This window comes from Doryrhamphus excisus, chromosome 7 (genome assembly GCF_030265055.1).
Source record: "Doryrhamphus excisus isolate RoL2022-K1 chromosome 7, RoL_Dexc_1.0, whole genome shotgun sequence".
NCBI classification, from domain to species: Eukaryota; Metazoa; Chordata; class Actinopteri; order Syngnathiformes; family Syngnathidae; genus Doryrhamphus; species Doryrhamphus excisus.
Genome location: NC_080472.1, coordinates 1215001 through 1240308, shown reverse-complemented (window position 1 = coordinate 1240308; position 25308 = coordinate 1215001). Strand labels below are relative to the sequence as shown.

The following is a 25308-nucleotide window of genomic DNA, read 5'->3' as shown; positions in this document are numbered from 1 at the left end:
AAATAAGCAAATAAAAAAAACAAATGAAACAAATTAACAAATTAATTTTTATTTATTATTAAATTATTAAATAAATGTTTCATGTTATTTTTTTTATTTTTCGACACAAAATAAGATGGAAAAATAAATAAGCAAATCAAAAAACAAATGAAACAAATTAACAAATTAATTTTTATTTATTATTAAATTATTAAATAAATGTTTCATGTTATTTTTTTTTATTTTTCGACACAAAATAAGATGGAAAAATAAATAAGCAAATCAAAAAACAAATGAAACAAATTAACAAATAATTTTTTATTTATTATTAAATTATTAAATAAATGTTTAATGTTATTTTTTTTATTTTTCGACACAAAATAAGATGGAAAAATAAATAAGCAAATAAAAAAACAAATGAAACAAATTAACATATTAATTTTTATTTATTATTAAATTATTAAATAAATGTTTAATGTTATTTTTTTTATTTTTCGACACAAAATAAGATGGAAAAATAAACAAGCAAATTAAAAAACAAATGAAACAAATTAACAAATTAATTTTTATTTATTATTAAATTATTAAATAAATGTTTCATGTTATTTTTTTTTATTTTTCGACACAAAATAAGATGGAAAAAATAAATAAATCAAAAAACAAATGAAACAAATGAACAAATTAAACTTTCATATCAAGGCGGGGGCCTCAAACTCGCATCCCGCGGGCCGTGAGTTTGAGACCTCTGGTCTGGGATATATAATAGTTATAAATACACTCATATTGCACTAGCATGTTATGCTAATATAAGCTTACTTAAATAACACAATGGGTTTTTTCGCCAATTTTGACATGTTTTTTTTGGGGGGGGGGTTAAACCTCCTGAAGTTTTTTTCATTGTTGTTTTACTTGGCTGCACGGCGGTCCAGTGGTTAGCACGCATGCCTCACAGCTAGGATGGAGGGTGGAATCTCTGTGGTAAGTTTTGGGCTTCTCTTCCATAAAAAAAAAGTGGGGGGGGCATATGGCAATTTTTCCCCCGGCTTCCTCACTGCCAACGCAAATCAAAGCAACGAGTAAGAGGCCACACAGGAAGTGCTCGGCTAATGGCTGCCCTTCTTTGTACGCTGCTGGTGAAATCAATAGCGTCGTTCTCCAGTGGTCGGCGGGTCCTATTGACAGCTCTAACCTCTTAATGGAGATGAGAGGGAGGAGGAGTGCTTATTGAGCTATTTGGGAGTGTTACTTCCATTTAGGAGACGACGCCTACATACTGCCAACGAAGCCATTCGTACCTATGGACAATTTGGAGTCGCTAATTAACCTAGCATGTTTTTGGAATGTGGGAGGAAAACCGGAGTACCCGGAAAAAAAATCCACGCATGCACGGTGGAGAACATGCAAACTCCACACAGAGATAGCCGAGGCTGGAATTGAACACTGGTGTCCTAGCAAAACCTGTGTGCTAACCATTTGACCACTGTGCAGCCAAGTTTACAACAATAAAGTCATAATATTATAAAGAAAAAAATATATTTTTGAAACATAAAGTTATTTTTTAATGTCATAATATAATAATAAACAAAACAAAAAATTGGTTAGCAAACAGGTTATTTTATGAAAAAAAAATCTAAATATTTTGTGGAAAAAGTCATAATATAAAATATAAAGTCATAATATTATAAAGAAAAATATATATTTTAGAAATATAAAGTTATTTTTTTAATGTCATAATATAATAATAAACAAAACAAAAAATTGGTGGGCAAACAGGTTATTTTATGAGAAAAAAATCTAAATATTTTGTGGAAAAACTCATAATATAAAATATAAAGTCATAATATTATAAAGAAAAATATATATTTGAGAAATATAAAGTTATTTTTAATGTCATAATATAATAATAAACAAAACAAAAAATTGGTTAGCAAACAGGTTATTTTATGAGAAAAAAATAAAAATATTTTGTGGAAAAAGTCATGATATAAAATATAAAGTCATAATATTATAAAGAAAAATATATATTTTTGAAACATAAAGTTATTTTTTTAATGTCATAATATAATAATAAACAAAACAAAAAATTGGTTGGCAAACAGGTTATTTTATGAGAAAAAAATCTAAATATTTTGTGGAAAAAGTCATAATATAAAATAAAAAGATTCACAAAAATATCATTGAAATATAAGCAAAGGACACTTTTTAATATAGCGGGTTTATGAGTTGATAATAAATGAATAAAGTCTTTGGAGAGCTCATTGAAAAGTGTTAAGGAGCTACTGGCAGCTCATGATCTACTGGTTGGAGACCCCTGACTTGATTTACCGTGTTTGAACTCAAAAAATAGACACCTGATGAGGATCACTCATTGTCGGACACACTTTGTCAGCGCTAAGCTCAGAAGCATAAGGACATAAGGGCGCCGCGTTTACTAACTGCAGACAATCTTGGCACAACATCGGCAGTGCGGGACTAGCATGTTCCGTACGGTGACCTCACTGACCCCCCGCCCCCCCCCCCCCCCACCACATTCCTACAGTTTTCAGTAAAATTTGGGAACTTTTTTTTTTTCCTGTCCTTAGGGATTTTTTTGATTTTTTTTTTTCATGAAGTGCCACGTTGAACTTCCTGTGAGCGAGACCCTGCAACACTAACAAGTCACATGACCACTCGGGGAGGGAAAAAGTACTAATCGGGGGTCGATTAGTACAGTTTAACAAAAGGTTGGAGGTAGGTTTAGACATTCCACGTCAATAATTGTCTCAAAATTGTCAAAATTAGAGACACAAAAAAATCTTTTTGATTATTTCTTTGTTTTTTTCATTTTTTTTTTTTTAAGAAAATGATGAATATTTCTTTTTTGACACCAACAAACCTCTCATTTTACGGGTTTATGAGTTGATATTAAATGAATAAAGTCTTTGGAGAGCTCATTAAAAACCCATGAGAACAGAAACTGATGAGGATCACTCATTGTCGGACACACTTTGTCAAGCTAAGCTCAGAAGTATAAGGACATAAGGGCTCCGCGTTTACTAACTGCAGACAATCTTCCACGTCAATAATTGTCTCATGTTGATGAATATTTTTTCACAAAATTAGAGACACAAAAAAATCTTTTTGAATTTTTCTTTGTTTTTTTTTTGTTTTTTTAGAAAATGATTAATATTTCTTTTTTGACACCAACAAACCTCTCATTTTCCGGGTTTATGAGTTGATATTAAATGAATAAAGTCTTTGGAGAGCTCATTAAAAACCGATGAGAATAGAAACCGATGAGGATCACTCATTGTCGGACACACTTTGTCAGATTACTAACTGCAGACAATCTTCCACGTCAATAATTGTCTCATGTTGATGAATATATTTTCACAAAATTAGACACACAAAAAAATATTTTTGATTGTTTCTTTGTTTTTTGTTTTTTTTTTTTTTTTAGAAAATGATGAATATTTCTTTTTTGACACCAACAAACCTCTCATTTTCCGGGTTTATGAGTTGATAATAAATGAATAAAGTCTTTGGAGAGCTCATTAAAAACCCATGAGAATAAGAGAACCGATGAGGATCACTCATTGTCGGACACACTTTGTCAGATTACTAACTGCAGACAATGTTCCACGTCAATAATTGTCTCATGTTGATGAATATCTTTTCACAAAATTAGAGACACAAAAAATCTTTTTGATTGTTTCTTTGTTTTTTTTTTTTTGTTTGTTTTTTTTTTTTAGAAAATGATGAATATTTCTTTTTTGACACCAACAAACCTTTTGTTTTACACAGCAACAGAAGGCATAGAATTACACTTTAGAGGCACAAAAACAGGAAACTTGAACTACTTTAAGTTGCACATTTGTCATGTTTTTTTTTGTGTGTGTGTGTGTTTTTTTTGTTTTTTTTTTGGTTATTGAAAATACAGAATCAGTTCATGTCCTTAAACGCCACCGACGGTTCCGACAATGGAAATCAGGAAGTACACAAGGAAAAAGGGATGGTACACGTGGGGAAGGAATCATCGATGAAACGACGAAAAAAGGCGATACAAGAAGAAAAAAGAAAAGAAACGGAGCACCCGTCGTTCACGACGGAGCCCCGTTTTTTTTTTATCATTCTCATCTGGTGAGCAGCCCCAATCGCAAATTCTTTGCTTTGTCACATGATCAAAGATGTTTGCTTTGGGCTAAATATTATTTGATATATTATAGATTATTATAGTTTGTTTTTTTTTTTCTATTTGTGTGCATTTTTTCTACATTTGTTATCACAAAAAACACTAACTCGGGAAAACAAATGCATAAAAAACTGTTACATGATGATGTTTGATTGAACCGGAACTGTTACTATGGATTTATTGCTTTGTACAGTACAGGGAGATGTTTGATTCCAGACTGTTCTTGGTCTATGGACGCTGTTTCGGGAAATGGCAAGCCCATTTTTTTTTTTTTTTTTGCCCATCACCTTTGGTTAATTGTGCAAAGAAATGGAAACATCAGTAACAGTTTCTGAGACAAAAGACTACACTGACTGGAAAAGTTAAAAATTAAAAAAATAATAATAATAATAATAAGACAACGTTGCAACCACAAAGTTCCATGCATTAATACACATTCATACACATTTATATTGTGAAGTGCTGATGAATGGGATTCAAACGACAACTCGGCCCTTTTAGTGAGTCTAAAATTGGGTGCATTGGCTCAATTACGATACTTTCGATCAATTAATCAGATGTATTAACTCTATTTAATCGCTAATAAATATGTACCTAGATGGAGAATTATTAAGTCTTGTACTGGAATGTTATCATTCATTAATTCATTTTCTACGGGGGGGGGGGGTGCTGGAGCCTATCCCAGCTGTCTTCGGGCAAGCCAGCCAATCACAGGGCACATATAGACAAACAACCATTCACACTCACATTCATACCTATGGACAATTTGGAGTCGCTAATTAAGCTAGCATGTTTTTGGAATGTGGGAGGAAACCGGAGTTCCCGGAAAAAACCCACGCATTCACGGGGGAGAACATGCAAACTCCACACAGAGATGGCCGAGGGTGGAATTGAACCCTGGTCTCCTAGCTGTGAAGTCTGCACGCTAACCACTTGACCTCCGTGCATCCCCCAAATTTCAAGTTCATCCATTCATTCATTTTCTACCGGTTGTCCTCACGAGGGTAACGGGGGGTGCTGGAGCCTATCCCAGCTGTCTTCGGGCAAGCCAGCCAATCACAGGGCACATATAGACAAACAACCATTCACACTCACATTCATACCGATGGACAATTTGGAGTCGCTAATTAACCTAGCATGTTTTTGGAATGTGGGAGGAAACGACTAACAATTATATTCATAGTCGATTAATCTGACGATTCTGTTTTACGATTAATCGAGTAATCGGTTCGGCCCCAAACCAACCAAATTAATACAAGTCAAACAGTCAGTGGTTTTGCAACATTCATTCATTCATGAGGGTCGTGGGGGTGCTGGAGCCTATCCCAGGGGGAGACGGGTGCTGGAGCCTATCCCAAATGTCTTCGGGCGAGCCAGCCAATCACAGGGCACATATAGACAAACAACCATTCACACTCACATTCATACCTATGGACAATTTGGAGTCGCTAAATTAACCTAGCATGTTTTTGGAATGTTGGAGGAAACCGGAGTACCCGGAGAAATCCCAGCAGGGACTTAAATAGGACAACTCCACACCTAAAAACGTAGAACTGTAGAAGCCTTTTTGGATTAAAGGTAAGTTCCTGTGAGTCAATGAGACCCATCTTTTTCCGAAAAAGATCCCAAGGTGTTCCCAAGCCAGTTCAGAGACTAATCCGACATGCCCTAAACAATTCCCAAGGGAATTGTCTGTCCTGATCACATGACCGAGGCAACTTATTTGGCTGGTCTCAAGTCTACTCCGAGTTTCCAAAAAAGAGCCCATCCACCCATTTCGGATGATTCGGTCACTACCCAACGCTCATAATCTCGTGTTGCATTCAACAAACGGTTTACCGCCATTCGGAATATTTGCGGAATTTTTGCGGAATATAGTTTATTTATGCGAACTAAAAATGTGCATTGTCTATTTCCATAGAATATATTGATACTGTTATACCATTTTTGGCTAATTTGTCTCTGCATTGCACACACGCCCTTCATGAGGAGCACTCATTGTCGGACACACTTTGTCACGGCGAAGCCGGTCTTAAGGTCGCAGCGTTTACTAACTGGAGAAAATCTTGGCACGACACCGGTAGTGCGGGACTAGCGTGTTTTCCGTAGAGTTAGCATTGTGCCCCCCCCTCCCCCGTCCCCCGTCCCCCGTCCCCCGTCCCCCGTCCCCCTCCTTCATGACAGTTATTATCACCATATTTTTTTGGGCCCCAATAAAAATAAGCTCATGTTTTCGTCTTTGAGATCAACAAACGGTTTACCGCCATTCGTAATATTTGCGGAATATTTGCGGAATTTTGCGGAATATTTGCGGAATTTTGCGGAATATAGTTTATTTATGCGAACTAAAAATGTGCATTGTCTATTTCCATATAATATTTTGCTGATATAATATATCGATACTGTTATACCATTTTTGGCTAATTTGTCCCTGCATTGCACACACGCCCTTCATGAGGGTCACTCATTGTCGGACACACTTTGTCACGGCGAAGCTCAGAAGCCGGACGTAAGGGGCGCAGCGTTTACTAACTGGAGAAAATCTTGGCACGACATCGGTAGTGCGGGACTAGCGTGTTTTCCGGACAGTTAGCATTGTGCCCCCCCCACCCCCTCCTTCATGACAGTTATTATCACCATATTTTTTTTGGGCCCCAATAAAAATAAGCTCATGATTTCGTCTTTGAGATCAACAAACGGTTTACCGCCATTCGGAATATTTGCGGAATATTTTACGGAATTTTGCGGAATTTTGTGGAATTTCGTGGAATTTTGTGGTATTTTGCGGAATATAGTTTATTTATGCGAACTAAAAATGTGCATTGTCTATTTCCATATAATATTTTGCTGATATAATATATTGATACTGTTATACCATTTTTGGCTAATTTGTCCCTGTATTGCACACACGCCCTTCATGAGGAGCACTCATTGTCGGACACACTTTGTCACGGACAGTTAGCACTGTGCCCCCCCCCCCGCCCCCCCCCCCCCCCCCGTCCCCCCGTCCCCCTCCTTCATGACAGTTATTATCACCATATTTTTTTGGGCCCCAATAAAAATAAGCTCATGTTTTCGTCTTTGAGATCAACAAACGGTTTACCGCCATTCGGAATATTTGCGGAATATTTGCAGAATATTTGTGGAATTTTGCGGAATTTTATGGAATTTTGTGGAATTTTGTGGAATTTTGTGGTATTTTGCACTCATTGTCGGACACACTTTGTCACGGCGAAGCTCAGAAGCCGGACGTAAGGGCGTAAGAGCGTTTACTAACTGGAGAAAATCTTGGCACAACACCGGTAGCGCGGGACTAGCATGTTTTCTGGACAGTTAGCACTATCCCCCCCCCCCCCCCCTCCTTTATGACAGTTATTATCACTGTTTTTTTGGGGGCCAAAAAAACACATGATTATCTTATATTTCTATATGTGCTTATTTGAAATCGGACCTTTTAAGGTCCGAACGAGGAACCGAAAAACGGAGGTGTGCTTTTTTCGGAATGATGCGATACAATCGACGATCAACGGCGGTCGGTTTACAAAGCTGCGCAGTGGTACGTTTACAGACGCAAATGTGCTGAGCTGCAGTGTGTGGTACTCCGACCCCAAGCGGGTCACGTGATTAATAACGGGAACCCTATACAGGCTTCTGTCGTTCTACAGGAAGTCTTTGCTGATGAGGATTTTTCACATTAAAAGACAGTTTCACTCCAAATAGTTATATCTATTAATCATATGCATAATAATACATTTACTGCCAATTTGGTCAAATACAGTTTAGTATATTTTTCGTTTATACATTAAGATGATACTTCTTGTGCAAACACAACAATAGATTGTGATTTATATATTTTTTTTATATTTCTAATTTGATGATATTATTTTGGACTAAACTGACACACACACTCAAGACGTCTACACATGTATCGGTGTGTGTGTTGTGTGTTTTGGTCTACGAGTAGCCCTCCTCCCGCCTGTATCCATAGCCGCCTCCCTGGGACTCCTCCTGCACGTACTCCTCCGTCTTCTCCCAGCTGGCCGCCCAGCCTCCGTTCACCTGCGTGGTGGCGCCGTACGACTTGGCGGGGCCTCCTTGAGCGGCGTAACCCTGCGTGATGTCGCCCGTCTCCTCGGCCAGCTCGTCCTCGTCGATGAAGCCGCATTTCTCTTCACTGGTGAGCTCCGGGTCGGCCCATGGTTGTTTTTCCCCCGACGCAAAGATGCCGTAGAAGACCACGCCCCCGTAGTGCACCATGGAGGCGATTAGGAACACGTACTGCCACTCTTCCCGCGTCTGAAGTGGGAAAAGGAGGAAAAAATTAATTTAGATGTTCACCGATTCACGGGTACTTGACAAACAGCAGCGTTTTACTGACTCACGGGTACTAGACAAAGACTCGGGTCTCATTGACTCACAGGAACTCAACAAAGACTCGCTTTTCACTGACTCACGGGTACTCAATGAAGACTTGATATTCACCGACTCACGGGTACTTGACAAAGACTAGTGTTTCACTGACTCGCAAGTGCTCGACAAAGACTCACACTTCACTGATTCAAGGGTACTCAAAAAAGACTCATGTTTCACTGACTCACGGGTACTTGATGAAGACTTGATATTCACCGACTCACGGGTACTTGACAAAGACTAGTGTTTCACTGACTCGCAAGTGCTCGACAAAGACTCACTCGTCACTGACTCAAGGGTACTCAAAAAAGACTCACGTTTCACTGACTCATGGGTACTCAATGAAGACTTGATATTCACCGACTCACGGGTACTTGACAAAGACTAGTGTTTGACTGACTCGCAAGTGCTCGACAAAGACTCACTCTTCACTGACTCAAGGGTACTTGAAAAAGACTCACGTTTCACTGACTCATGGGTACTCAACAAAGACTCGAGTTTAATGGTACTCAAGAAAGACTAGCGTTTCACCGACTCACGGGTACTTGACAAAGACTAGTGTTTCACTGACTCGCAAGTGCTCGACCAAGACTCACTGACTCAAGGGTACTCAAAAAAGACTCACGTTTCACTGACTCATGTGTACTCAACAAAGACCCGAGTTTAATGATACTCAAGAAAGACTAGCGTTTCACTGACTCACGGGTACTCGATGAAGACTTGATATTCACCGACTCACAGGTACTTGACAAAGACTAGTGTTTCACTGACTCGCAAGTGCTCGACAAAGACTTACTCGTCACTGACTCATGGGTACTCAACAAAGAAGCACGCGAGTTTAATGGTACTCAAGAAAGACTAGCGTTTCAATGATTCACGGGTACTTGATGAAGACAAAGACTAGTGTTTCACTGACTCACAAGTGCTCGACAAAGACTCACTCTTCACTGACTCAAGGGTACTCGACGAAGACTCGAGTTTTATGGTACTCATTACAAAGACTGGCATTTCAACCGATTCATGGTGACTTGACAAAGACTCACATTTCATTGACTCACGGGTACTTGACAAACACTAGATATTCACCGACTCACGGGGACTTGACAAAGACTAGATATTCACCGACTCACGGGTACTTGACAAAGACTAGATATTCACCGACTCATGGGTACTTGACAAAGACTAGATATTCACCGACTCATGGGTACTTGACAAAGACTAGATATTCACCGACTCACGGGTACACCGACTCGACGAAGACTCAAGTTTCACTGTACTCAAGAAAGAATAGCGTTTCAATGATTCATGGGTACTTGATGATGACTTGCGCTTCACCGAAAGAGTCTCCTTTCACTGGCTCACGGGTATTTGACTAAGACTCGCTGTTCACTGATTCAAGGGTACTCGAATAAGACTCAACTTTCACTGACTCATGGGTACTCAACGAAGACTCAGGTTGGTTCGCTTTAATGGTTTGCTCAAAATCTATCGTTTCTCGACTCACGATGTAGACTGGAGTTTCACTGTACTCGACAAATATTAGCGTTTCACCGACTCATGGGTACTTGACGAAGACTCGAGTTTCACTATACTCGAGAAAGAATAGCGTTTCAATGATTCATGGGTACTTGACGATGACTAGCGCTTCACCGAATTACAGGTACTTGACAAAGAGTCTCCTTTCACTGACTCACGGGTATTTGACTAAGACTAGCTGTTCACTGATTCAAGGGTACTCGAATAAGACTCAACTTTCACTGACTCATGGGTACTCAACGAAGACTCAGATTGGTTCACTTTAATGGTTTGCTCAAAATCTATCATTTCTCGACTCACGATGTAGACTGGAGTTTCACTGTACTCGACAAGTATTAGTGTTTCACCGACTCATGGGTACTCGACGAAGACTCAAGTTTCACGATACTCGAGAAAGAATAGCGTTTCATTGATTCATGGGTACTTGACGATGACTAGCGCTTCACCGAAAGAGTCTCCTTTCACTGACTCACGGGTATTTGACTAAGACTAGCTGTTCACTGATTCAAGGGTACTCGAATAAGACTCAACTTTCACTGACTCATGGGTACTCAACGAAGACTCAGGTTGGTTCGCTTTAACGGTTTGCTCAAAATCTATCATTTCTCGACTCACGATGTAGAGCGGAGTTTCACTGTACTCAACAAATATTAGCATTTCACCGATTCGTGGGTACTTGACGAAGACTCGAGTTTCACTATACTCGAGAAAGAATAGCGTTTCAATGATTCATGGGTACTCGACGATGACTAGCGCTTCACCGAAAGAGTCTCCTTTCACTGGCTCACGGGTATTTGACTAAGACTAGCTATTCACTGATTCAAGGGTACTCAACGAAGACTAGCGATTGTTAAAAACACAACGTTAGCTGCAGATTGTCTGGAATAATATTTAATTGTTTATTTTATTGTTTATGTGCTTTGGGACGAGTGACCGATTCACTTCAGTGAACGATTCATAAGAACTTGAGTCAGTTAACAGAATCCTGTTTCGCCCGTTTCCAGTCCTGCGAATTAAAAAAGAATCATACCAATGTGTCGATTCCAAGACAAAATCGTGTACCTTGTTTTTCGTCATGGCACCAACAATTAGAGGACACACCATGCCAGAAAGGGTACCCACTCCATTAGAGATGCCCATGAGGATGCTGGCATAGCGGGGAGCGATATCTAGATGATTGACATTGAAGCCTGAAAATATAAAACATGATAAAATATCGATTCATTTTATTTCTATCTACATCATCAGGTCATGAAATGAACAGTATGAGTGGTGGATGAAAGCAACATCGACTGCGACCATGTTGGAGCAGAAATAGGCAGGAAGTCCACCCTCTCCCCCCACTCTGACGGTCTGCCTGACAAATCTCTTGAGACTACCCGGCTCTGAATTATTTAACACTCCGGGAGAAAGGTCGAAAAGAACAGGCGCTAACATTTTGCACACGGTCACAGAACCGAGAGCGCTACGACCATCGCGGCTAAAATATAAATACAAGGCATTCAGTAGATGCATTCACTTATTTTTCCATTATTATGTCTACTATAATGTATAATAGAAATGTGTTATTTCATAGCTAGAAGGCTTTAATAATGTTAAAAAAAAAAACATATTTTACAATGTCATAACCAGGATTAATATGCTTAACTGCTTTTATAAATCAGTAATTCTACATAAAGGAAATTCATTAATGGCCCCTGGGCCGCATTTTGGACACCCTTGCAGTAGAGACACTATAGTATGTCCCTAGTCAAAAGGCATTCAGTAGATGCATTCACTAATTTTCTGTTATTATGTCTATTATAATGTGTAATAGGAATGGGAAAATGTAATTTCAAAAAAAAAAATTAAATTAAAAATATTTAAAATTATATTAAAAATAAATTTCATGGCTAGAGGGCTTTAATAATGTTAAAAAAACATATTTTAGAAGGTCATAACCAGGTTTAAAATACTTAAATGTGTTTATAAATAAGGAATTCTACATGGAGGAAATTCATGATTGGCCCCTGGGCCGCATTTTGGACACCCTTGCAGTAGAGACACTAGAGTATGTCCCCAGTCAAAAGGCATTCAGTAGATGCATTCAATAATTTTCAGTTATTATGTCTATTATAATATGTAATAGAAATGGGAAAATGTAATTTCAAAAAAAAAAAATTATTAAAAATAAATTTAAATGTTATTTCATGGCTAGAGAGCTTGAATAATGTTAAAATTCATATTTTAACCACGTTTAATATACTTAAATGTGTTTATAAATAAGGAATTCTAGGAAGGAATCCTACATGGAGGAAATTAATGAATGACCCCTGGGCCGCATTTTGGACACCCCTGCAGTCGAGACACTATAGTACCGTATTTTCTGAACTATAAGTCGCTCTGGAGTATAAGTCGCACAAAAATACATAATTAGGTGGAAAAAAAACATACATAATTTTTTGCGGGTAATTTATTTTATAAACTATGTGACCAAAACAGACATTATGTCCTCAATAATAAAATAATATAGAACAGGCTGAATAGGTGTAAGATATGCTAACACAATGGTTATTTGGCTAACAAAAAATAAACATAAACAGAAAAGGTGTCCGGTGTTTATGTAACATAAACAGTTTTAAGTCATTTATAATTCGCTCTGGAGTATAAGTCACAGGAACAGCCAACCTAGTGCGACTTAAATACGGTAAATACGGTTAATTTTCTTGCTAGCCTGTGTTTTTTTTGTGTAATATATTATTTTCATATCTTTATTTAAGTTGTTTATTTACTAACCTGATATAGCAAATCCACTGAAGCCCACTGCCAGCACCAGGAAGGAGATGGCCACCCCTTTGCTGTGGGAGTATCCGACCACTAGCAGCAATGTGGCCTCCATGCCAAATCCTAACAGAGAGAGGGACCACAGGTTTAACACACCAGCACACAAAAGTCCACGGGCGATTGCGGGCGTCACGATGCCGATTGAATTAAGCTTCACGCTCTGCTCTCAATTACACGAGTGACGGATATGAAATCAATACGCAATGACAATCACTGTTGGGTTTGACCACTTGATTACCGCGCAGTGGGGACTCGAGCAAAAAGGGAACAGTACCCAACAGCAACACCCTATAAATGTGCGGGGGGGAGATGTGTGAAAAGTCTCGGTTTTTTTCCTCACCTCCGCAGTTCATGATTTTCCTGACTGTTGTTGTTGACAGGATGTTCTGGCTGCGAAGGTAGTCCGCCAGCTGGCCGCCAAAGGGCACGATGATGGTCATGACCAAATGGGGCAGCGCGGACAGGATGCCGACCTGCAATCACAGGAACGCCATCAACCCCCCCGTGAGGTTTGGCAACTGGTTTATTTTTTAAATATGGGCAGTTTTTGATTGATTTTTGCAATAAAATTTGCAATAAAAGTGACAATTGAAACTATATACTAGCTACTATCTATACCAGGGGTCTCAAACACGTGGCCCCACTAGTTTGAGTATGAAAGTTTCATGTTAGTGCGGCCCGCGCAAGTTTGATATGGATGCTGTATGGTATCATGTACCCAGAAAAAATTATTACATTTGATTAATGTTCATGTTAAAGGTTAAATAACTGTTAATAGTTATCCTCCCTATCCGTGTGGAAGTGGTAAGTTTTGGGCTATTTAAGTTGAAAGGAAATAACTTGAAGGCTACCGTTTAGGTCGCTAGCTCTCTAGTTTGCGAGTTAGCATGTGTCTCGAGAGAGACTGCAGTTGCGCAATATGTTGTAAATAATGTTCATGTTAAAGGTTAAATAACTGTTAATAGTTATCCTCCCTATCTGTGTGGAAGTGGTAAGTTTTTGGCTATTTAAGTTGAAAGGAAATAACTTGGAGGCTACCGCTTAGGTCGCTAGCTCTCTAGTTTGTGAGTTAGCATGTGTCTCGAGACCCTGCAGTTGCGCAATATGTTGTAAATACTGTTCATGTTAAAGGTTAAATAACTGTTAATAGTTATCCTCCCTAGTCGTGTGGAAGTGGTAAGTTTTTGGTTATTTAAGTTTAAAGGAAATAACTTGAAGGCTACCGTTTAGGTCGCTAGCTCTCTAGTTTGCGAGTTAGCATGTGTCTCAAGAGAGACTGCAGTTGCGCAATATGTTGTAAATAATGTTCATGTTAAAGGTTAAATAACTGTTAATAGTTATCCTCCCTATCCGTGTGGAAGTGGTAAGTTTTTTGGCTATTTAAGTTTAAAGGAAATAACTTGAAGGCTACCGTTTAGGTCGCTAGCTCTCTAGTTTGCGAGTTAGCATGTGTCTCGAGACCCTGCAGTTGCGCAATATGTTGTAAATACTGTTCATGTTAAAGGTTAAATAACTGTTAATAGTTATCCTCCCTATCCGTGTGGAAGTGGTAAGTTTTTGTCTGTTTAAGTTTAAAGGAAATAACTTGAAGGCTACCGTTTAGGTCGCTAGCTCTCTAGTTTGCGAGTTACCATGTGTCTCGAGAGACTGCAGTTGCCCAATATGTTGTAAATACTGTTCATGTTAAAGGTTAAATAACTGTTAATAGTTATCCTCCCTATCCGTGTGGAAGTGGTAAGTTTTGGGCTATTTAAGTTTAAAGGAAATAACTTGAAGGCTACCGTTTCGGTCGCTAGCTCTCTAGTTTGCGAGTTAGCATGTGTCTCGAGAGACTGCAGTTGCCCAATATGTTGTAAATACTGTTCATGTTAAAGGTTAAATAACTGTTAATAGTTATCCTCCCTATCCGTGTGGAAGTGGTAAGTTTTGGGCTATTTAAGTTTAAAGGAAATAACTTGAAGGCTAACGTTTCGGTCGCTAGCTCTCTAGTTTGCGAGTTAGCATGTGTCTCGAGACCCTGCAGTTGCGCAATATGTTGTAAATAATGTTCATGTTAAAGGTTAAATAACTGTTAATAGTTATCCTCCCTATCCGTGTGGAAGTGGTAAGTTTTTTGGCTATTTAAGTTTAAAGGAAATAACTTGAAGGCTACCGTTGAGGTCGCTAGCTCTCTAGTTTGCGAGTTAGCATGTGTCTCAAGAGAGACTGCAGTTGCGCAATATGTTGTAAATAATGTTCATGTTAAAGGTTAAATAACTGTTAATAGTTATCCTCCCTATCCGTGTGGAAGTGGTAAAAATTAAATAAAAACTAGAAAAATAAAAACCAAGATATTTGAGATGTTTGTGTTAAGTCTGCCTTGGACTCTTTCAATCAAGGGTTTTTCTACCGTTTTCAGTTCTTTAGTAATCAGCAGTAGAACATAGGTAAGTTTCAGGAAAATATCAGTTCCCAACTAGAAAATAGAAACCCATTTTTTTGTGACTTTTACAATTATTTTTCATATATTACCTTATGGACAGAAAAAAATAATAAAATTTGATAATAATAATAATTAATAAAATTTGCAAATTTGTCCAAAATATCTGGACATTTTTTTACAAATTCTGTGAAATTTGATAGTTTCCCATTGGAATTCCGAATAGGCAACTACAATTTTCCATATTTTTTCCTTATATTCAAATACCAGTGTTGACGGATATATTTTTTTTGGCCATAACATTTGCAAACATGCAATGTAGATTCACCTTACTGATCTCAAAGCCAAACACTTCCTCAAAGTAGGCGGGTTGACTGATAAGCAGCAGGTAAAACGTCCAGCTCCTGCAGAAGTTGGCCACAATGATTGCATAGACGGGCATGGAGGTGAAGAACTTTCTCCAGGGTGTCTTGAATTTCTGGAAGACATTGATTGACTGCGTTTGATTTCATTCAATTAGCAGTTTAAAAAAAAAAAGAACTGGCGAGCTCGAAAACTGAGGTTTGACTGCATTAGAATTAGAAAATGTCTCACAATCAAAAATTAAATAAATGTTACGTTCAGAATTGTGCCACAACCGAGAAGAACCTTGGCAAAATGTTTGCTAGCGTTTTTTGGTTGAAAATCAAATCATACTGGCGAGTTTGAAAACTGTGCGTTAGAATTAGAAAATGTCTAACAATCAAAAATTAAATAAATGTTACGTTCAGTATTGTGCCACAACCGAGAAGAACCTTGGCAAAACATTTGCTGGCATTTTTGTTGAAAACCGAATCATACAAAAACTGGCGAGCTCGAAAACTGAGGTTTGACTGTGCATTAGAATTAGAAAATGTCTAACAATCAAAAATTAAATAAATGTTACATTCAGTATTGTGCCACAACCGAGAAGAACCTTGGCAAAATGTTTGCCGGCATTTTTGTTGAAAACCAAATCATACTGGCGAGTTCGAAAACTGTGCATTAGAATTAGAAAATATCTAAAAATCAAAAATTAAATAAATGTTATGTTCATTATTGTGCGACAACCGAGAAGAACCTTGGCAAAACATTTGCTGGCATTTTTGTTGAAAACCGAATCATACAAAAACTGGCGAGCTCGAAAACTGACGTTTGACTGTGCATTAGAATTAGAAAATGTCTAACAATCAAAAATTAAATAAATGTTACGTTCAGTATTGTGCCACAACCGAGAAGAACCTTGGAAAAACGTTTGTGGCGTTTTTGGTTGAAAACCAAATCATACTGGCGAGTTCGAAAACTGTGTGTTAGAATTAGAAAATGTCTAACAATCAAAAATTTAAATAAATGTTACGTTCAGTATTGTGCAACAACCGAGAAGAACATTGGCAAAACATTTGCTGGTGTTTTTGCTTGAAAACCAAATCATACTGGCGAGTTCGAAAACTGTGCATTAGAATTAGAAAATGTCTAACAATCAAAAATTTAGTAAATGTTACATTCAGTATTGTGCGACAACCGAGAAGAACCTTGGCAAAACATTTGCTGGCATTTTTGTTGAAAACCGAATCATACAAAAACTGGCGAGCTCGAAAACTGACGTTTGACTGTGCATTAGAATTAGAAAATGTCTAACAATCAAAAATTAAATAAATGTTACGTTCAGTATTGTGCCACAACCGAGAAGAACCTTAGCAAAACGTTTGCTGGCATTTTTGTTGAAAACCGAATCATACAAAAACTGGCGAGCTCGAAAACTGAAACAGAAATAACCTGAAAGTCTAGTATTGAACCCGTTCTCGGTGATTACAGTACTGTAATTACTGGTCAGCGGTACTGTTAGTCTCACCTCAGCAGGACCCATTAACATGGCGCTTTCTCCGATGCTCTCCTCGATGTAGCAGCGCTCCTCGTCAGTGATGGTCGGATGTTCAGCAGGGCTCTCATAGGACACTAATATCCAAAACATGTACCAAAAGATACCGACGCATCCTACACATAACAAAAAAAAAACATGTCAAGATCATTGGAGAAGTGTTGTTTTTTCCCATTTTTTGTTAGTTTTACAAACTACCCGAGATAATAAAACTCAGAAACTGTTTCCAGATCAGAAAGAAACACTAGGGGTAAGTTATCGACATCAAAATAACACTAGGGGAGGAAATCAATACATAGTCTCCCCGGATAAATCCATTTGACTTTCAGTGGTTACAATGATACTCAACTCTATTTGATTTGAACCTATCACGTCCAAATATATTTTCCACGAATCCCTGAATGATACCCATTCCGTGTTCGGATTAACGAAGCGTACCATAGACATAAAATACCGAGGACCAGCCTGTGTACTGAACCAGGATCCCAGCCAAAGGCATTGCGATCACAGCACCGGCATAGGAGCCTGAAACGGACCAGAACAAAGTAAGTATAAAATATTTCTCAACAGGAATAAGGCATGAAAATAATTTTTAATAGTACTTACCGCAGAATGAAATGGTGGCCAGACGGCTTCTTTCAAGCGGAGGAGCCCATTTACTCCAAATGCCATGACAGGCCGGGTAGGTGACGCCCTAAATAACAATTGTATTTATTTAGTGCTTTACAAATGAAAACACAACAAAAAGGCTAATATTGTGAATATTTACGGTTGTTAGGGTTAGAGATAGGGTTGGGGTTAGGATTCGGTTTAGAGCAGGGGTCTCAAACATGCGGCCCGCGAGCCAAATGTGGCCCGCAGGACACTAGTTTGAGGCCCCCGCCTTGATATGAAAGTTTCGATGCTGTATGGTATCATGTACCCAGAAAAAAAATATTACGTTTGATTAATGTTCATGTTAAAGGTTAAATAACTGTTAATAGTTATCCTCCCTATCCGTGTGGAAGTGGTAAGTTTTTGGCTATTTAAGTTTAAAGGAAATAACTTGAAGGCTACCGTTTAGGTCGCTAGCTCTCCAGTTTGCGAGTTAGCATGTGTCTCAAGACGCTGCAGTTGCGCAATATGTTGTAAATTAAAAAAAGAGTATAAATGTGACTATAGTCGTGTTTTGTCATGTCTACAGGGCTCTAATAATGCTTTGTTCATTTTAATCTGAAAAAAATAATTTGTCTACCCACCAACTATATGTGGTTTCTTAAGTTTTTATTATTTGCCGTTTTATTATTATTATTATTATTATTATTATTATATTTATTTATTTATTACTGATTGAAGAGAAGTTACAGATATTCTCAATTGGTTTGGCTCATTTGTTGAAACAGGTTTCGACTTTCTCAACACACTTGGTTGTTTTACCAAAAAACACGGTTCACCCCCCCCCCCCCCCCCAAAAAAAAAAGCTCCTATCTCTCCGAGAATAGCTCACTCGTGTGTCAAAACTACATTTCTTTCCTGTATAAATTTCCAGCGCCCCCAAAATGCATCAACTTTTTGGCATTATTTAAGCACCATAACTAAAAATTGGACCACTGAACTATACCCTCATGTCCAATTCTCAGTTTTAGCCCAGTCCAAACAAGAGAGTCGTAGCATAGTTTTTAATTTTGACAATTGAGCATTGAATGTGACGTTTATTTAGTTTTTAATTGTTAGACATTTTCTAATTCTAATGCACAGTCAAACCTCAGTTTTCGAGCTCGCCAGTTTTTGTATGATTCGGTTTTCAACAAAAATGCCAGCAAATGTTTTGCCAAGGTTCTTGTCGGTTGTCGCACAATACTGAACGTAAAATATTTATTTAATTTTTGATTGTTAGACATTTTCTAATTCTAATGCACAGTTTTCGAACTCGCCAGTATGATTTGGTTTTCAACAAAAATGCCAGCAAACATTTTGCCAAGGTTCTTCTCGGTTGTCGCACAATACTGAACGTAACATTTATTTAATTTTTGATTGTTCGACATTTTCTAATTCTAATGCACAGTCAAACCTCAGTTTTCGAGCTCGCCAGTTTTTGTATGATTCGTTTTTCAACAAAAACGGCAGCGAATGTTTTGCCAAGGTTCTTCTCGGTTGTCGCACAATACTGAACATAACATTTATTTAATTTTTAATTGTTAGACATTTTCTAATTCTAATGCACAGTCAAACCTCAGTTTTCGAGCTCGCCAGTTTTTGTATGATTCAGTTTTCAACAAAAATGCCAGCAAATGTTTTGCCAAGGTTCTTCTCGGTTGTCGCACAATACTGAACATAAAATGTATTTAATTTTTGATTGTTAGACATTTTCTAATTCTAATGCACAGTCAAACCTCAGTTTTCGAGCTTGCCAGTTTTTGTATGATTCGGTTTTCTGACCTTCCGGAAAACTCAACTATAGGATTTAAGGAAATGTATTTCTATATTTTTAGGTGTAATATATGTACAGTATGTATACAGCATTTAACCCTGGGTTTTTACGTCATTGTTACACATTCAATAGAAGTCTATAGTTGATTAAGACAATAACTAACAAAGATGACAAACATTTTCACTGTTGTAATTAGCCCGAACAAATTGTACCTAATGGAAAAACATGTAAAGCAAAGCATCAGTGTTAGCAATTAAATCTTCATTAACTGCTAATTTGATGATTTGAACTCACTGGCCAGGCGTGATTTGTAATATGTAGGAATAAGCATAAGCTCTATACTTATGAGGAATATTTGCATATAACATTAGTGACCGTTTTTCTTCTTCAACCACATTTTCGAAAATTCAGCATCAACTTCAATGAAGCCAATGGATTTAATACATGAGCATGACTCGCTCCACAGGCTGAATACCGAGTGCACTTTCCTTTGTTTTGTAGCCGTTTCTATTCATAGCTTTGAGCACAATATGTAGCATTTCAATTCATAATAAAGAAGATCCTTACCTCCACCAGCCCTTGTAATATCCGAACGAAAATGACACAGCCATAATGGACACGAGCGGCCGAGGGAATGAACATGTTGAGTGTTGACGTTAGGACAATGGCTGCACCAAACACCCTAAAAAAAAAAAAAAAAAAAATTATGCAAAAAAATGCATTCATGCTTTTCTAATTCTAATACACAGTTTTTTGTACGATTCGTTTTTTCAACTAAAATGTCAGCAAACGTTTTGCCGAGTTTCTTCTCGGTTGTCACACAATACTGAACATAAAATGTATTTAATTTTTGATTGTTAGACCTTTTCTAATTCTAATGCCCAGTTTTCGAACTCGCCAGTATGATTTGGTTTTCAACCAAAAAGGCCAGCAAACATTTTGCCAAGCTTCTTCTCGGTTGTCACACAATATTGAACATAAAATGTATGTCATTTTTGATTGTTAGACTTTTTCTAATTCTAATGCACAGTTTTCGAACTCGCCAGTATGATTTGTTTTCAACCAAAAAGGCCAGCAAACATTCTGCCAAGGTTCTTCTGAACGTAACATTTATTTAATTTTTAATTGTTAGACCTTTTCTAATTCTAATGCACAGTTAAACCTCTGTTTTCGAGCTCGCCAGTTTTTGTATGATTCGGTTTTCAACAAAAATGTCAGCAAACGTTTTGCCGCGTTTCTTCTCGGTTGTCACACAATACTGAACATAAAATATATGTCATTTTTGATTGTTAGACTTTTTCTAATTCTAATGCACAATTTTCGAGCTCGCCAGTTTTTTGTATGATTCGGTTTTTCAACAAAAATGTCAGCAAACGTTTTGCCGAGTTTCTTCTCGGTTGTCACACAATACTGAACATAAAATGTATGTCATTTTTGATTGTTAGACTTTTTCTAATTCTAATGCACAGTTTTCGAGCTCGCCAGTTTTTGTATGATTCGGTTGTCAACAAAAATGTCAGCAAACGTTTTGCCAAGGTTCTTCTCGGTTGTCGCACAATACTGAACGTGACATTTATTTAATTTTTAATTGTTAGACCTTTTCTAATTCTAATGCACAGTTTTCGAACTCGCCAGTATGATTTGGTTTTCGACCAAAAAGGCCAGCAAACATTTTGCCAAGGTTCTTCTCGGTTGTGGCACAATACTGAATGTAACATTTATTTAATTTTTGATTGTTAGACATTTTCTAATTCTAACGCACAGTCAAACCTCAGTTTTCGAGCTCGCCAGTTTTTGTATAATTCGGTTTTCAACAAAAATGTCAGCAAACGTTTTGCCAAGGTTCTTCTTGGTTGTGGCACAATACTGAACGTAACATTTATTTCATTTTGGATTGTTAGACATTTTCTAATTCTAATGCACAGTCAAACCTCAGTTTTCGAGCTCGCCAGTTTTTGTATGATTCGGTTTTCAACAAAAATGCCAGCAAATTTTTTGCCAAGGTTCTTCTCGGTTGTCGCACAATACTGAACGTAACATTTATTTAATTTTTGATTGTTAGACCTTTTCTAATTCTAATGCACAGTCAAACCTCAGTTTTCGAGCTCACCAGTTTTTGTATGATTCAGTTTTCAACAAAAATGTCAGCAAACGTTTTGCCAAGGTTCTTCTCGGTTGTGGCACAATACTGAACGTAACATTTATTTATTTTTGATTCTTAGACATTTTTCTAATTCTAATGCACAGTCAAACCTCAGTTTTCGAGCTCGCCAGTTTTTGTATGATTCGGTTTTCAACAAAAATGCCAGCACATGTTTTGCCAAGGTTCTTCTCGGTTGTGGCACAATACTGAATGTAACATTTAATTAATTTTGGATTGTTAGACATTTTCTAATTCTAATGCACAGTCAAACCTCAGTTTTCGAGCTCGCCAGTTTTTGTATGATTCGGTTTTCAACAAAAATGCCAGCAAATGTTTTGCCAAGGTTCTTCTCGGTTGTCGCACAATACTGAACGTAACATTTATTTAATTTTTGATTGTTAGACATTTTCTAATTCTAATGCACAGTCAAACCTCAGTTTTCAACAAAAATGAAAAAAAAATGCATCGGTTTTGGTCCATTTCAGGCTTCGTTGGACAACAAAAGAATAACGAAAACCGTCGTACCAGTTATGTTTTATTTCCCCCTGCATTTTAGGTTTCTATATACCGTGGGGGACAATAAGATGGCACCCAGTCCACACTTTGAATACCCCTGCACTATAAAGTCCATCTCATAATGATCGTATCTATCACTTACTGCCCTTATAATCTCTCACACATTTTTAGGATCGGGTTAGTCTTAATTATTAAAACATGTTCATGTAATTAAAGCTGCTCCATTTATTATTCCATAAGATTGATGTTCATTTCCCTACAGTGGCTTAGCAGGAGAGCAGAGGCTCAGTCACTTGTGTTGCTTAGCAACCTTGCTTCCGGGGAAAACAGCTCCAAAAAAATAATATATATATATATATATATACTATTTTTTTGACAACAGAATGCATCAGAAATGTTTAATATCGCCAATGAGGTTATTTATTTGCCAGTTTTATCTGTTTGTCAGTTTGCTTGTGTTCAAAATAACTTGAAATGTTCTGAATGGATTTGGATGACATTTTCAGAAACTGAAAATTAACATTTAACAATTAACATTGCAAGATATGTCAATTTAACGCCACAAAAAAATGATTAGAGCGTGTATATTTTTTTAGAATACAAAAATATAGACGACAGATTTTCCAAACAGGTTCTACAAAATATCAGAAGCTAATACGGCTAATGGAATAATTATGAATACTCACCAGAATATGAAAAAAATAGGTGGAATTCTGATTTTTTTTATCATAGGAAGACAACAAATGAAGCTAAAAACATACAATAACCATCAATATATATAGCTAAGACGCTAAAATGCCGACTTATTTTGTTGTATTATCAAAAGCTCTGTATCTGGATCCGCCATTATGGAAATTTCGATTTTGGTTAATAACTACTGAACTAATACAGCTATCACTATGAGTCAAATTGCTAATGGTGCATTTCCATGGTCAAGGAATCTAAATACATTGAAAAAATAAACGCAGGACTAATATTTATAATATAAATCACAATATTTGGCGAACTATGGCGCTTTGCGGAAGTCATGTATTTCTGTCACGTGCAAGCAAGTGGGCGGGACCAGCTCTTTTAATCCTTTTCCCTCCCAAGTCAGGCACGAGCTCAATATGGCGGATATTAGGTCCGTGTTCGTCCATTTAAATGTAAAAAAAATATATATATACACACAAGATTTGTGTTTTTACGTCCATTATTATGCTATTAAAGGTATTTCGTTTTTAAATTTATATATATTTTGTCGAATCTTATCAAAACGACATCGTCAAATCTTGCTAGTAACTACAAATGTGAATTTCACGAAAATACCAGCATCCGCGTCAATAAAGGCCCTTTATCTCCAACACATGGCGGCCCCCGCGGGGGAACGGCTGCCAAGAACCCCGCACCCCCCCACAGGGAGCTCATTAACAGGTGGAACCATGCCCGCCACCCCCGCCATTGGACCGGCAGCCCGGCCGGCCTCCTGCTGGAAGCGACATCCCATCACCTTCACGAACTTGGCTTGAATTATACATCGAATATATATTCATATATATATATATATAATATTTATATTAAATATAAAGCAAGTAATAAAGGGTGATGCTAGTGCCGCCTACCTGTTTGCAGCCAGCCTGGAGGAGATGTACCCTCCTGGGATTTGAGTCACAATGTAGCCCCAGAAAAAAGATCCATGAATCATCCCTACTGTCTCTGGATCCCAGTTGAATTTGGCTTTCTGGGAAATAAAAAAATTTAGAAAATTTAAAAAAAATCATAGCTATATTATAGAAGTTCGATTTCTATTTTTATGTATTTTTAAAAAAATTAATTATGAGGGAGTATTGGCTGAAAACGTTGGAATATTGATAACAGTAATAATTTTTGTATTACTTGAGATGTTTTAGTGTGATTTATTATTTTTAAAAAATTGTTAAAAACGAAAAAAAATGATCTTATCAATAATTGAATGCTGAAAAAAATGTGGTTTTATAAAAAAAAATAAAAATAAAAAATAATTAAAAAAACAGAATCAGGTATCTTGCTGACGTAACATCTCCTGACCACACCTCCTTAATGATAATCTTCCCGTTCTGGTGGATGGTGCTGTTGTTGACCATGCCCACGATGGCCACGCCCAGGTTACACCTGATGCCGAAGGAGATGCAGAAGCCCAGGCCGCTCATGATGGCGATGATGTAGCGGCGCGGCAGGCCGAAGCACTTGCAGTCGCATAGCGGGGGCTTCTTCTCCGCGGCCTCTCGGGGCCGCCCGTCCTCCGTCAGTTCGATCACTTCCCCGCCTTTTTGCTTCTTCTCCATCACCCTTTTTAAAAAAAACACCATATTCACTGTACATTAATTTATAAATAATATACAAAATAATCAGTAATAAATATTTTATATATTTAAAAAAAAATTATATATTTTTTTTGTACCTATAAATGTGTGTTTTGTTATTCGATTTTTTTTAAGCTACATAAAAAAACAAAATTCATTAAAAAAAAATATATATATATATTACAGTACCGCATTGCAGCATTACTTTTATGCTCATTAGCATTCAGTGGATTGAGCAGCTCCCCACGCACAGCAGTGGGCATCCCTCATTTTTTTTACACACACACAATTCTGAATCATAATAAATAATAATAATAATAACAAAAAAAGACAATTGTTATATTTGATTGAATATTTCAATAAATTAACATGCTTCCTGTAGGTTGATGTAATATATATATTGAAAATTATTGCAAAATTCATTCATATTGATGACCCCTGGCAATGCCATAATGCCCCCCCCCCTCACCCACTCACCCACTACAACACATACACGCACACACATACACTACATTGCATAATTATGTCACTTCCCTGCAAAAAAAAACAAAAAAAAAAAAAAAAAAAACACGCAGGTATGACCTTACCTGTGCATGTGACCCAAGGTCTTCCCCGCCAGGTCCTTCATCCCCGCCGTGGCCCTGGTTCTCATGGACTCCATATCCAGTCACTGTAGGCCTCTT

The 25308-nt window shown here is 37.4% G+C and overlaps 1 protein-coding gene across 1 annotated transcript in view; it reads right to left on the bottom strand.

The window, feature by feature from the left end:
• Positions 1 to 7159: 7159 nt before the first annotated feature.
• Positions 7160 to 25308, bottom strand: part of slc17a6b (solute carrier family 17 member 6b) — an 18679-nt gene continuing 530 nt past the window's right edge. The window contains exons 1-12 of the mRNA XM_058078401.1: positions 25213 to 25308; positions 24356 to 24611; positions 23906 to 24024; positions 20213 to 20327; positions 17842 to 17929; positions 17674 to 17760; positions 17209 to 17351; positions 15667 to 15816; positions 13260 to 13392; positions 12872 to 12982; positions 11159 to 11286; positions 7160 to 8446 (exon numbers count right to left, since the gene is read on the bottom strand). The exon at positions 25213 to 25308 is cut by the window's right edge and continues 530 nt beyond it. Of these exons, the coding sequence (XP_057934384.1) occupies positions 8105 to 8446; positions 11159 to 11286; positions 12872 to 12982; positions 13260 to 13392; positions 15667 to 15816; positions 17209 to 17351; positions 17674 to 17760; positions 17842 to 17929; positions 20213 to 20327; positions 23906 to 24024; positions 24356 to 24611; positions 25213 to 25286 (1746 nt within the window). The 5' untranslated portion in view covers positions 25287 to 25308 and the 3' untranslated portion in view covers positions 7160 to 8104. The remainder of the gene's footprint in view (positions 8447 to 11158; positions 11287 to 12871; positions 12983 to 13259; positions 13393 to 15666; positions 15817 to 17208; positions 17352 to 17673; positions 17761 to 17841; positions 17930 to 20212; positions 20328 to 23905; positions 24025 to 24355; positions 24612 to 25212) is intronic.